The sequence below is a fragment of the Camellia sinensis genome, chromosome 1 (assembly GCF_055761805.1).
Source record: "Camellia sinensis isolate YWXY chromosome 1, ASM5576180v1, whole genome shotgun sequence".
Lineage (NCBI taxonomy): Eukaryota > Viridiplantae > Streptophyta > Magnoliopsida > Ericales > Theaceae > Camellia > Camellia sinensis.
The window spans coordinates 18,337,842-18,351,644 of record NC_138961.1 but is presented as its reverse complement, the minus strand read 5'-3'; the positions used below and the strand labels follow the sequence as shown (position 1 = coordinate 18,351,644).

Here is a 13,803-nt window from a genome sequence, read left to right as displayed (position 1 = left end):
TGAGTGTGTTATATATATCATGCAATTGAATATGATATGGGGATTGCTAACATTGGAAGGAATAATGCATAATATTGATACAGGTTGAAATATATGTTGTTTTATATATATGTTGTGGGATGCCTCTTGATAAAGAGATGAAGTGACCAGTATTGGGTCAAGCTGTTTATTATTGTTATATATTATCTTTGGGAATTGAGAAAAACTTGTTTTTTATAAACTTATGCTTAATTTCGAGGACGAAATTCTTTTAAGGGGGGGAGGTTATAGCGACCCCGGTCTTTTCCCATTTGATTATTGTATCCGGACTTAGGTTTCGTAGACTCGGTCATTGTATAATTGTTGTTGTTGCCCCTTATTTTGCTCTTTTGGACTTATAGGATGTGTTGGGCAGGTTTGTTTCAGGTTGGGTGGGTGTAGAAACCAAGTGTTGCTGTCCAGAATTTTGGATCTTCGCTCGAGCGAGGAGTTTGTCGCTCGAGCGAGCTGTTTTTTTTTTTGGTTCTTCGCTCGAGCCGGGGTTTGGTAGCTCGAGCGAGAGGTTGCGTCTGATTTGGACCTGTAGCTGTGCATTCTTGGCTCGAGCGAGCTTTTCTTCGCTCGAGCGAGTTAGTTCGTTCTTCGCTCGAGCAATAGTTCTTTCGCTTGAGCGTGAGTCTGGTTACAGACCTGAGGGTTTGAGTTCTTCGCTCGATCGAGTTTTCTTTCGCTCGAGCGAGCTTTTGGGTTGTTGGCTCGAGCAAGGTTTTCTTGGCTCGAGCGTATCTTTTCTGTGTCTGGTCGCTCGAGCGACCAAGTCTTCGCTCGAGCGAGCCTGTCAGGTTTAAATAGGCAGCAGCGTGTTTTAGATCTGTTTTTCATACACTTTCATATTCCAAAACCCTAGTTACGAGTTTTCTCTCCCTATACACACCTTCTCTCTTAGGATTGATCTACTTAGGGTATGTTCCTACCCTAGATCCTTCATTAAAAAGATAGAGTGAGTCGAGGGTTTCCATCTAATCTGAATAGTTGGCGATTTCGAGCACTTTGGTTTTTGGGTATTCATCTCTGTCTTCTCCATTTGGGTTGTTCTCTTCGAGGTAGGGATCTCCTACTCCATTTTATAAGTTTTGATCTAAGTTTTGGTATTTTGATATGTTGGGGATACTTTGGTAATTTTGGGAAAAAACCCTAGTTGTATTATTAAATTAATTTGTATAATTAATTCATGGAATTGGGAAAAGATGGTTAAATTCATGGAATCGGGGAATTCATTGATTAAATGGCATAGTTGGATAATTTGAATCATTTGTCTATTGAATTGTTGACATAGTTATTTTCAGTTTAGAAATAACTGTTTTGGGCTATCGGTGGAGTTATTTTCAGTTTAGAAATAACTGTTTTGGGCTATCGGTGGAGGATAGTCGGGATTGTTGTAGACATTGCATGTGAATTAGGAATAACTGAAACTAATCACATTGGTTAAGTCATTAATTTTGACTATTGCATTGATACAGAAAATATGTGTATTGATTGAGCATTGCATTTGCATACATTGTTTTGTGTTGGAGGAGATAGGGGATGTACTCCACAGTTTAGGGGAAGATAGGGGATGGACCTCTAAACCGGATTTTGTTTGGGAGGAGATAGGGGATGGACTCCATTAGCATCACTTTTATGTGTGCTTATCTATATTGAAGTGTTTATTTGATACAGCACTAAAATGTGTATCAATCTGGAAGTATGAAGTGTTTTGATTTGAGCTTGAGTCTCATATGTTTGTTGTAAGTTTGGCCAGGTTCTGAGCCATGTTGATAAAATTGGAAAGTAAAACATGTGTTAGACAATAGTGTCTTGAGGCTGTAAAATGAAGTAATTGATTATCTTGGTTAACCATCTGTTGAATGCTATTGCTTTATTCATTGCTTATATGTGGTTTAGTATATCTTTACTGGGCTGTGGCTCACCCTTTATGGGAACATCATTTTCAGGTTCAGGTGATAAACTACCTCCAAGGACTTAGCTTGGGAGGGTTTGGCTTCTGGATTGAAGAAGACTACCTTTAGTTAATAGTTTTTATTTATTGGTACATGTAAACATTTAAGCCTAGGGCTTTTCTTGTATTGAGTTAGAACTCATATTTTTGAATCCAAGTGTTGGCTTGGAAAGATGTAAGCCTGTAGGGCATTTTATTCGATGTTACATGTAATGCTTTATTTAGTAATACTCTGATGAATGAATTAATAAATTGTCTTCTTTAAATAATGCATGTCAATGATATATAATGGGTTAATTTTGAGGGCGTTACAATATGTGTTGGAACTTTTCAAGGAATTCATATGTGTTGGATTTCAAAGAATTTTTTTTATGTTTGTTCTTAATGCATTAAAGTGTTATCATGAAGGTAAGACTTGGGGGTTGAGAAAAGTTAATAAATGCTACGGTTTTTTTTTAAAAAAAAAATCAAAAAACCAGGAAATTTAGATTGGGAAATTGGAGCTCCCACAAGGCTTGGGGTTAAAAACCCCCTTTTGCTTAATATATAGTATTGATAGATATAGATAGTAGTGGTAACCCATGCTATGCACGGGATTTTATAAATTAAAAAAAATTATTATAATTATTTTGAAATAATTTAATATTTTATCTTATGGTATACATAAAATTTATAAGTTAACTTTTATGTTTATAAATTTTTAAATTATTAGTTTAAAATATATATATATATATATATAAGTCTAATTAGTACAATTTTGATAATTTGTATTAAAAAAAAGTTAAATCTGATTAAATGAGATTAAATGAGTTGTGACATATCTCTTTTTGTTATGAAAATATACAAATTTAAAAGTTATATGTAAGACAAATAAACAATTTTATTATTAAATATGAAATGAAGTGATATTTAACAATAATTAATATAATGTTTCTATTATTAATCTAATAATTTAAGTTACATTTCTTTTGATTTTAATTTCATAACTAAAATTACAATATGAATGTAATACACACATGGATTTCTAGTCTTTAAGAATAAGAAGGTTTCAAAATATTTTCAAACTTTCATCATTTTTTTTAATCTAATTTCATTTTAAATTTGAATAAAATTTTTGATTTTATATGAATTACTTTAACTTTTTCATTAAATTTTTATCAATTTTTAAAAGAATTTCATTCTTATCCCAATTTTTTTTTTCCTTTTCACCAATTTTGATGGAAAAAACAATAATTTTCAACATTTCATCTTTTTAAATTTTTATCAAATTATAATTTGATTAAAAAAATATTAAGGGTTGAAGATTCTTTTAATTGAAATTATAGTGAAATAACATTTTGAAATAGTCAAAATTTGAGTATGTGGTTGGTTGAAATGTATAATTTAATTAATTATCTTCTCTTATTTGTATAAAAATTGACACTTACGACTACATCATTATAAGTCAGATTATGAAAATAATTTTGAGGTGTCAAACATTTTCTATTGGTAAATATCTTACATATTAAAAAAAAATGTGTAATTTTTGGATATGTGTTTATCAGTTTTATTTTATGGACATAAACAATTGATATTTCAATTTAAAAATTAAAAAGTAAAAAAAAAAAAATAGATTGGGTTTTTTAGAAATGAAAGAAACCATCTAACTCTTCTATGTACTATTTAAGATGGACTATTTAATCACATAAAAAAATACAAATTATATTTAAAGGTTATCCCTATATATTATGCTATTATATACAACTATAGCTGTAACAAATTAATTGTAATATCTATGAAAAGTTATATTGAGTTTTCATTTTCAATTAATTGAATTATAATTAACAAACTAACAACTAGTTGTAATTGTATAATGGGATAGAAAGAGGATAAAAATAAATAACACAATGATATTTAAAAATTTTAAATTTACCTAATGTTTATAGTAAAATCTTGAATTCTCAATAAATTTTCACATTTTCTATAAAATAAAATAACAATAAAAAATAAAAAAATTTTGATACCCATTTTTTTTACTTCAATTTTATTGTCTTCATTGAAGAAAACAAAATCCGATCAAAATCCTTGGCACTGATTGGACATATATACTTTGATTGCAACCATAATCACCGATAATTATTCTACACCATGCAAACCTGTAAACAAACATATAAATCTCACTAAAATCGAAACCAAACCAAAACCAAAACCAAAACCAAAACCAAACCAACAGTAGAAAAAGATAATCACATATGGAAAAAAAATAAATAAATTAAAAAACAAATAAATTTATGGAATGAGAAAATGTTATCTCCAACAACTTAGACCTCATTTAACCCAATCCGTTAGCTTATCCGCCAGTGCCCGCAAAGCCTAGGAGTTGGGATGACTAATTAGATTATTCTTTAAAAAAGACTTAAAAATTGATTAATTTGTCTCATTAAGTGATTTAAAATTTTGATAGATATACATAAGAAAAATAGATAATTATATTACTAAATCATAATTCAAATTTAGATATTGTCATATTTTTTTGACATTCATATCTAAATTCTTATTTTTTTTTAATATTATTTTTGTGTGGTTTTTTTTTTTAATTCATTTAAAATGGAGTCACTACAGGAAATGCCACTTTTGGCGACCAAAATATTGGTCGCCAAAAGCCCCATTTTTGGTCGCCGAAACAATTAGCGACTAAAATATTTTGTCGCCAAACTAGTCGCCTATACCCTGTCGGCGATAGTATTGGCGACTAAACTATTTTTGGTCCCTGAAAGTGAACGTTTTGGCTACTAAACTCTGGTTAGTCGGCAAAGGTTATCTTTTCGCGACTAAAATATTAGTCGCCAAAAGTGAACATTCGGCTACCAAACTCTGAGTAGTCGGGAAAGGGTATATTTTGGCAACTAAATATTTAGTCGCCAAAAGTGTTCAAATAAAATAAATTAAATTTTCAGCGACTAAAAATTTTTGTCGGGAATAAGTTTTAGTCACAACATTACTACATTTAGGGACTAAAGAATTTAGTCGCCAAAAATATTATTTTTCATTTTATTAAACTTTTGGCTACTAACTATTTAGTCACTAAAAGTTCTACCTTAGGCATGGTGACTTTTGCCTACTAAAACTGTTCGTAGCCAAAAACCTATTAAGATTCATTTCTTTACTTTTTGCCACCAAAAGTTTTAGTCGCCAAATGATACCCTTTTTTCCGTGACTAAAAAATTTAGTAGCCAATAATTTATTTCTCTCATTCTCAAATTTTTTAGCTACTAATTATTTGGTGGCAAAAACGTTTTGGGTTATGTTTTTGCTACTAAATTATTAGTAGCCAAAACTTTTGATTACCTATTTGGCTACCAAAACATTTGGTGGCCAAATAATTTTCTGTTTTTTTTTTAAAAAATAAAAAAATTTGTAAACAACCTGTATTCATTTATATTACATGTACCCTGTATAAATAATATAATCCATCAACACTAAAATATATTATCAACCATTAAAGCATTCAACATAATACATGAATAACCATGATTTAAATCCATACATAATACATGAATAACCAACGTCAATAATTTAAATTACAACCTGTAAACATAATACTTTCTATTACATTTGTAATTAATACAGCAATGATACACAAACACCAGAGAAAATCAGACCAGCCACCTACAACGAGGAAGATTAGTGATTTGAAGCAGCTTAATTACGTCCTATAGCACCCAAAGCAAGAGAGATTTAGTCTTCTGTCCAGCTCTGCTCAACAATTTCACGCACCCTCCGGTTGTATTCACGCTTGTTCTCACTAAACAACAATGCTGCTTCTGAATTTGCAGGTGAGTTTGCATTTGGATCACAGAGCTTTGACTGAAATGAGAAAAAGGGGAAACCTGCATTTGGGCTTGGGTTTGGGTTTGGATCACAGAGCAATGACTGCAATGAGAAAAATGGGAAAAATAAAAAAACATCATACCTGAACTAGTGACCAGTAGCTTTGTGGAATCAAAACATTCCTAGAAGTTATATCTATTTGGTATGGTAGAGTCATGCTTGAACAATTGACAAACTGCTGAGTTTATTACATGCATTTGCCAGTTTTGCTCATTTATTTATTAGTAAAATGATTGCACAGTATGAATTTAATACACACCACGCATAAACACGTGCCCCAAGTTGTTATGTTATATCTATGAGCCTGTTAACAATTAATGAAAGGTTGGCCGCTATTTGCCACACTAAATCCAAGGGATAGTATGCATGGAGTGGCCAACATGGGTTCAATTCTGCTACCTTATGAAAATTTGTTTAAAAAAGAAAAGTAAAAGTTCTGTTAAATAAAGTGGATAGATAGGTATGCACAAACCAATCAACTTTATTTTGCTGCTCTCAAATATTTTTGTATTTCATTCTAGATTTCTCATATTTTATATTACCTACATAGAGGAAAGTGGAAACCATAAAGAAAAAAATAAATAGCACAAGCGCCAAAGGAGATATGTTTTGTGCTAGCATACTCTAAATTGGTTGCAGGCTTGACGCCCTTTTTTCTCAAAATCAACAAACACGAGTCTGTCATACTCCACCAAAAAATTGACAGAAAAAGTTCTTTTGAATAACTCTTTTTCAAGCAAATTAACTACAACAGCTTCAGTTTACCATTTCACTAATCATTCGAAACTAGAATCTTTAAATCAAAATCAAAGGGCGATTTTTTACTACGAGCAATATCATTTGACCATTCCTAGCAATAGATATTTTTGAACCATATATACACTCCATCATACCTGGATAGATGTCAGTATAGCAGCTATATCATATATTGGACTCCACTGATTTTGTAGAATATCCAGACAAATACTTCCATCTGCATAAACTGGTCCAAGCACAAAACAATAGTATGAGTAACTAGCATAGGCATATATCTTAGTGACATTATGTTTCACCACATAAGAGAGGAAATCAAATATCAAGGAGCAATGAAAAGACACAAAGAAAGCAGGATTCTGTGCAACAAGCTCCAGTGGATATGGCACGAAGTGTAATAGAAGCATGCAAACTAATAAACCCCAAAAAAGTAATAGAAACTTATAAAGACAAGTATAAAGCAATGTTGGCAGTCCTAAGAGGAGTAAACAGTATTGAAGTTAATATTAGTGGCAGAGCATGACTTCTGAGGATGCAGTGGCAGAAACTTATACTTTCCATAACACAACACAATAATCTGCTACCCTCTCAATCAAGAAAGCAAAAGGATTTAATTACTTATGACAAATAGATTTTACGTGGAGCCTTCTATAAACATATCCATTACCTTCCCACTTCTCAACTTCAAGCACTTAAAGCAAACCAGGCTCAACAACCGCTTTAGTTCGCTCACATGGGAAGGATGATATACTGGAATTGGTAATTCTATATACCCAAAGTGACCTGAAAGGTAAAAAAATGAACAAAACTTTAGCAATACTTCAATGTGTCCAGCGGTCATGACCATTCAAACTTCTCAGTGTAATCAAAAAATAAAAAGGATTAAAACATGAAAAATACCTTCGCACAACATTAAAACATTAAAACATGACCATTGCATTCACACTAGCCATGTTTCTCAACCTACACAGTACAATTGAGTGAAGTCAAGCTAGTGAAGCACGAGTGAGTGGAAGTCAAGCTAGTGAAAAATTAAATCAATAAAGATGTCATTCTCCATCTACTTCCATTCATAGGGATAATATGCACCTCACATGGCCATTTTTTCAGCCCTCTAGCTTACATTGTATAGGATTAGGATTTGAACTAATACTACTAAGGGAAAATTACATATCAGTGGAAAGTTTACAAAATATTAACATATCAGTCAAATTCACTTTACAGCCATATATAACAACGTAACGGGCGAGACTGCAGTTTGAATGTTTTTAAGGATTGGATTTGGGATGGCCAAATTAATCCCAATACCCAGACTGGGCCAAACCTAGAGTGGCATATATTTCCTTAGTTTCCCTTAATCATCATTAGGTAAATCACACATTTTGTTCTTCTAATTCCTTTTAACATGAATCCCAACCCTCCATTAATTAACCCAGATCACTTCCTATACCTCTGCTTCTGCTAACTTGGATATCCGCAGCCTATATGCAAAAAACTGAACTACTTCTTACTAATCGTCAGAGAATATATGTATACATGCTCTTTTAACAAAGAAGAGGATGGTCAGAGAATTCTGGAACAAGTGCCTTGATCAGTTACGAGTGTTATCTTATGGTGCTTCAAAAGTGGAAGGACTTGACAGTGGTAGAGATGAACTTCTCTATAACAACAACATAGAAACTCACTCTCTCTCTCTCTCTCTCTCTCTCTCTCTCTCTCTCTCTCTCACTCACTCACTCACTGAGTCAGACTGATGATAAATTTAAATGAACCCTACCTAAAGGGCTCTCACTTATAAGAAAAACCCTTGACAACCTATGGCAAGGCTATCAGATTTGTGCTATCTGTGCAGCAGAATTGGCTATGAGACGTGATAGTTCTGAGGGATTCTGACCCATAACTACGTGTAAATCCTAGTTGATTTTATGGCTCCCAAAAGAAAAAAATGACCATTAAAACATTATAAATAAAACATTAAAAAATGACCATCAAAATTTTATTGCTATTATATCCCGTTACACAAAAATGTCAAATCTACAATCTCTGTCTTCTCACAATATCACAAATTTAGACACCATCAAATACATTAAAACAAATAAAAATAAAACAACCAATGTTTTATCAGCACGTCAAATTCAAAACTCGAAGTTCCATTTTTTGAGAAACATATTTTTTTTCCTGAGAAACAGGGGTACATTCAAATTCATTAAAAGCTTTGATATTTCTTGCAATCCCAATAATGCATTTTCAATCTTCAAATTTCAACAATTAAATCAAAAACTATGATATATCCATATACCCAAACACATGCATATACATATCATCCATAACATGAGTATATATTACCTCTCTGTTTTTCCCCTCTAGCATCATCTTGAGCTCAGTGATCTCTCCTTCCTACTCCTTATTCTGACTCAAAAGCTCCCTCTCACTCCTAAGCACCATAGCCAGAGTCCTCGTATTCGATTTCACCTCCGTCAAAGCCTTCTTCTCACTCCCCACCGACCCCGACCCCGACCCCAACCCCTTTCCAAACAGCTTCCGATGCAAACCGGAGAAATTCGACCCATTCTTTGCAGTCTTCTTCAAATCCTCCGCTATAAAATCCGCCGGAATGACCAAATTCGCCGCCTTCTTCGGCTTCGCCGCCCTCTTCTCTATCAATTTCTTCACCATTGCACTAAAATTCTCATCGTTCTTCACTCTCACCTGAGCTACGTCTGACGATTTGGCCTTGACGATGGCACGCGAAGAGTTGCGCTCTGCTGCCGCGGCCGGAGATTGGCTCCGGCGGGCGGTGGATCCGGCGATGAGGCGTTTGAGGGAGGATTGCTTGGGTTTGTTGAGCTCGGTGGAGGACGATGGATTGGACTGGTGAGACTGAGTCGAAGATCGAGAATCGATAGAGCTGTATCGCAATGCAGCGGATTTGATTGAAGCCATTTTTGGGTTTGGGAGTGATTGGTGTGAAGATCTGTGACTGATTTTAGCGTTTGAATCTCAAGATAGAGTGAGCATTTCTAGGGTTTCTGATGAGAGAAAGAGAGAGAGATTGTCTGAAATCTGAGACATAAAAAGGGGAGAGGCGTGTGGCGGAGATTGGTCGTGATATGGGGGGAGTGGCTTCTTGGCGCTGTCTGAATTCAAATTTTCGCGTGAGAGGCGCGCGGTGCTTTCAGCACACCGGTGATCAAAAAGTATAATTTGATGAAAAGTTATTTTTATGCTAAATTTGGGAGTTGATTTTTTTTAATAATTTTTAATTAAAATATAATGTAAAAAAAATTAATTTTATTTGAGGTATTTTTTTAGTTTTTTACGAAAAGATATGTAAAAAATAGGAAGAGATGGTGGCGATAGTAGTAGTAATGGTAGTCGTAGAGGTGAAGTAGCGTGGTGTTTGCAGTAGTGGTGAAGGTGATAGAAGAGATGGGTGGTGAGAGAGAGTGATAGACAGAGAGACACAGAGATGAGAGAAGAGAGATGAGCGAGAGAGATAAAGAGAAGAGAGATGAGCGAAAGAGACAGAGAGAGAAAAGAGATGAGCGAAAGAGACAGAGAGAGAAAAGAGATGAGAAAAGAGATGAAAGAAGAGATAGATGAGTGAGAGACATAGAGAGACACAAAGATGAGGGAGAGAGTGAGCAATGTGAACACAATGGGAGAGAGAGATAAACAGACAGATAGACACATAGAAAGAAAGAGAGAGAGAGAGAGAGAGAGAGAGAGAGAGAGAGAAGAGTGGAGGCCTTGATTGCTAGTGATGATGGGGTTAAGGAGGAGACCATCTCGGTCAGTCATGTGGTTCCTAAGCGCTCTAGGCTCAGTAAGGGGTGGAGGCGGAAACATGCTCAGTCGGGAGCTGGTTCCTTTTCTTCGCCGGGGGTTTTGGATCCTTCTGTTGGGGTTTCCGGGGAGGTGCAAGTTTCATACCAGTCTCTGAGTAGGGGGTCTGGTGGTTGTTCCGTTTGTGGCCAGCAGGGCCATGGTAGACGTTTTTGCCCTTTGCGTGTGAACTCTGCAAGTGTTTCAAAATCTAGTCAGACTCAGTCATACCCGTCTAGTCGGGGGCGGTTACGGTACCAGAAACGTGCAGGCCAGGCTTCGGGAGCCTCACGAGGGGCGACTTATTAGTTAGCCCTACAGTGTTACCCTGGAGAGGGACTTTTTGTATGTTGGCTGGTGATGTATCTTGGTTATTGATTTTGTTGTGGACCAGTGTACTGTTGGATGCTTAGGCATCATGATTATGTATCGCATTTGTATGCATAGTATTGTTTGTTTAATCCTCGTGTATTGGGGAGTATGTATGGAATTTCGAACCCTCTAGTATTTATATTGAGAAGTTTTTGATGGGATCAGTGATCCTAGTATTGTTGCTTGCTTGGTACTGTATATTGAGTTAGCCTTGTGACGGCCTGTGGGCCTTGTTCACTTTTGGAGTTTATTGGTTGAGAATGGGAATCTGTGAGTGGTTGAGATTGATGAGATGGTTTAGAGAATTGCGTGGTATTGGCAAGGTTATGTGGGATTTGTGTCTCAAGTTAGAAGGAATGGTACTTGTATGTTAGTTCGTGTTTTGGGCCTTGCTATTCAGTGAGTCCGTGGTGACCCCATCGGTTGTGTAGGGGTAGTGTTTGTATTGTGATTGGTTATCAATTATTGGGTATGGTTTGAGTGGCACATCATGTATGGATTACTGAGTGTGGAGTTTATTGAGTTGATTAGTCAGCTCGTTTGTATCGGGTTTTGGGTTGACATTGGTCACCATGAGATTAGCCTCGTTTGTTGTAGACTTTGTGTGTTGATTAGGGGAAAACTGAAATTAATCATCCGGTTGAGTCATTGAATATGACGGTTATTATAATACAGCAATTATGTGTATTGAATTATCATTGTGAATGATTGGATTTTTTTTTTATATACATTATATGTATGTATATTGTTTGGGAGGAGATAGGGGATGGACTCCGATGATACAACGCCAAAATGTGTATCTATTGAAAGATTGATATAGCTCATATGCTTATCTATTGTGAAGTGAAAAATGTTTTAAATGAGTTACTATTTCATTTAATTGTTTGGCCAGGTTCTGAGCCGGGTGTATGTTATTTAATTGGATAAGTAAAAGAGGCGGAATAGAATTGCAAAACCATGAATTTCTTATGCCTTATGTGTTGATAGTATTGTTGTAATTTCTATTAACTATCATTATAGAAATGTTATGTTCGGTGTTGGCTGTGGCATCACTGTGTGTGTGATGGTTGTTGATAATGTTATTTTGGAAAGAATAGGAAAACAAAATTTTTTTTTCTAGTGTTTGGGCCATCTAAGGGCGTTGTTGAGAAATTGATTTAATTCAAAGGTTTTGAGGAATTCCAAATGAATCTTTTGGCAGATAAAATGTGGATGATTATGTGTTTTGGATAACACCGTGGTTGAAAAAAAAAAAAAATTTATATATATATATTTACAAAACTATTGAGTTTCGCATGGAAAATGAAAGATTTATTTTGGAATGTGTACATTGAGAAATGTCTCTTGAACAAGAAGGTGTTTTCCTATAATTTGCTCAAAAGATTTGCTTTGGTCGTATGGTTGAGAATTATGTTGTTGAATAGTGACTTAGCTTGTTGTGCTAGTCAGTTGTTGGTCATTGTTTGGGGAAAGGTTTGGGTTGTTGAGGTTTTCGTACCTAAGTGTTGTCGTTTGGAATGTTTCCCTTGGTTAGTCTTTTCTCTGGTAAGAGTGGATTAAAGGTGTGTTGTGAGATCAGTCGGCTTTGTGTTTTGGCGTACCTTAATTTCGGGGACGAAATTCTTTAAGGGGGGGAGGTTATAGCGACCCCGGTCTTTTTCCTTTTGGTTGTTGTATCCGGGCTTAGGTTCCTTGGGTTCTCTCAATGTATAATTGTGGTTGTCATCCTTTATTTTCTCTTTTGAGTTATCGGATGTGTTGGGCAGGTTTGTTTTGTTTTGGTTGGGTTTTGAAACCAGGGGTTACTGTCCAGAATTTGGATTGGTCGCTCGAGCGAGAGTTTGGTCGCTCGAGCGAGGGTTGAGTTTTGTGTCTGGTGGCTCGAGCCAGGGTTTCTTCGCTCGAGCGAGTGTTTGCGTCTAGTATAGACCTGTGAGCAGTGTTTCTTCGCTCGAGCGAGAGTTTCTTCGATCGAGCGAGCTTCTGGGTTGCAGACCTGAAGCATCGAGTTTTTGGCTCGAGCGAGCTTTTCTTCGCTCGAGCGAGGATTTCCTGTGTCTGGTTGCTCGAGCGACCAAGTCTTCGCTCGAGCGAGCCTGTCCAGTTTAAATAGGCAGCAGCGGGTTTTGATCAGTCTTTTCATCCTCTTCTAGTTTCCAAACCCTAGGTACGACTTCTCTCTCTCTAAACTCATCTTCTTTCTAGGTTTTCATCTACTTCTAGTGTGAATCCATCCTAGGTCCTTTGTTAATAAGATAGAGGGCGGCTTGGGCTTCATTCTAATCTGAAAAATAGAGGATTTGGAGCACTTGGATTTTGGGTCATCTTCTCCCTTTGTGTTCTTTGTTCGAGGTAGGGATTCTCCTTGTTTCTTTTCAATACTTCGTCTATAGATAGACATGTGGTAGTTTTTGTATTGCATAAAAATTGTATCATGTTGGATTTGTGAAAATCATGGGACTGAACCTTGGGTTGGTTATTGAATTTGGGTTTATTATCATTAGTTATGATTTGGGCTAATTGGGGTGTTAATTAGCATGTGGTTGTTGAAAGGAGAGGAAACCCTAAATTTTCTTATTCGATTTAATAGATTAATTGAGGGGTTTAGATCTTTGGGCAAATACTTAGGTATTTTGAGTCTTAATTGTGGTTATTGTTGTTTGTTGATGTTAATTAGGCCTTTTTGGTCAATATTGAGAAAGATGAAGGAAAGACCCTAATTTATTGTTTATGACTTAATGTGCATAATTAGTTTGAAATGGCTTTGAAAAGAATGTAGTGAATTTAAATGAAGTATGGCTTTTGTCCATAGGAATGATTTTTGTGAAAACAAAGGAAGTGGAATTCATTTTGTGAAATGGGAAAGGTATTTTGAAACAAGTATAAGAGAATTGTAATGTTGTATCTTGAGTGTTGAACACACTTGTGTGGGGTATAGCTTTAACTACCATGTTCATGTTGTTGCTGAGTTTTGTACTCTCATGTTAGTTGGGTCTGTTAATAGA

General features: G+C 35.2%; 1 protein-coding gene and 1 long non-coding RNA gene across 2 annotated transcripts; both read right to left on the bottom strand.

Annotated features, from left to right (window-relative positions):
* Nucleotides 1-5,423: 5,423 nt before the first annotated feature.
* LOC145791955 (uncharacterized) lies at nt 5,424-8,151 on the bottom strand. The gene is made up of 2 exons (XR_014331215.1): nt 6,742-8,151; nt 5,424-5,890 (listed from the first exon to the last, which is right to left on the bottom strand). It is a non-coding gene; the product is annotated as an uncharacterized LOC145791955 (long non-coding RNA).
* Nucleotides 8,152-8,998: 847 nt separating this feature from the next.
* LOC145821592 (uncharacterized) lies at nt 8,999-9,544 on the bottom strand. The gene has a single exon (XM_082918133.1). It carries the CDS (start codon nt 9,542-9,544, stop codon nt 8,999-9,001), a length of 546 nt encoding a protein of 181 aa, XP_082774259.1.
* Nucleotides 9,545-13,803: the final 4,259 nt, after the last annotated feature.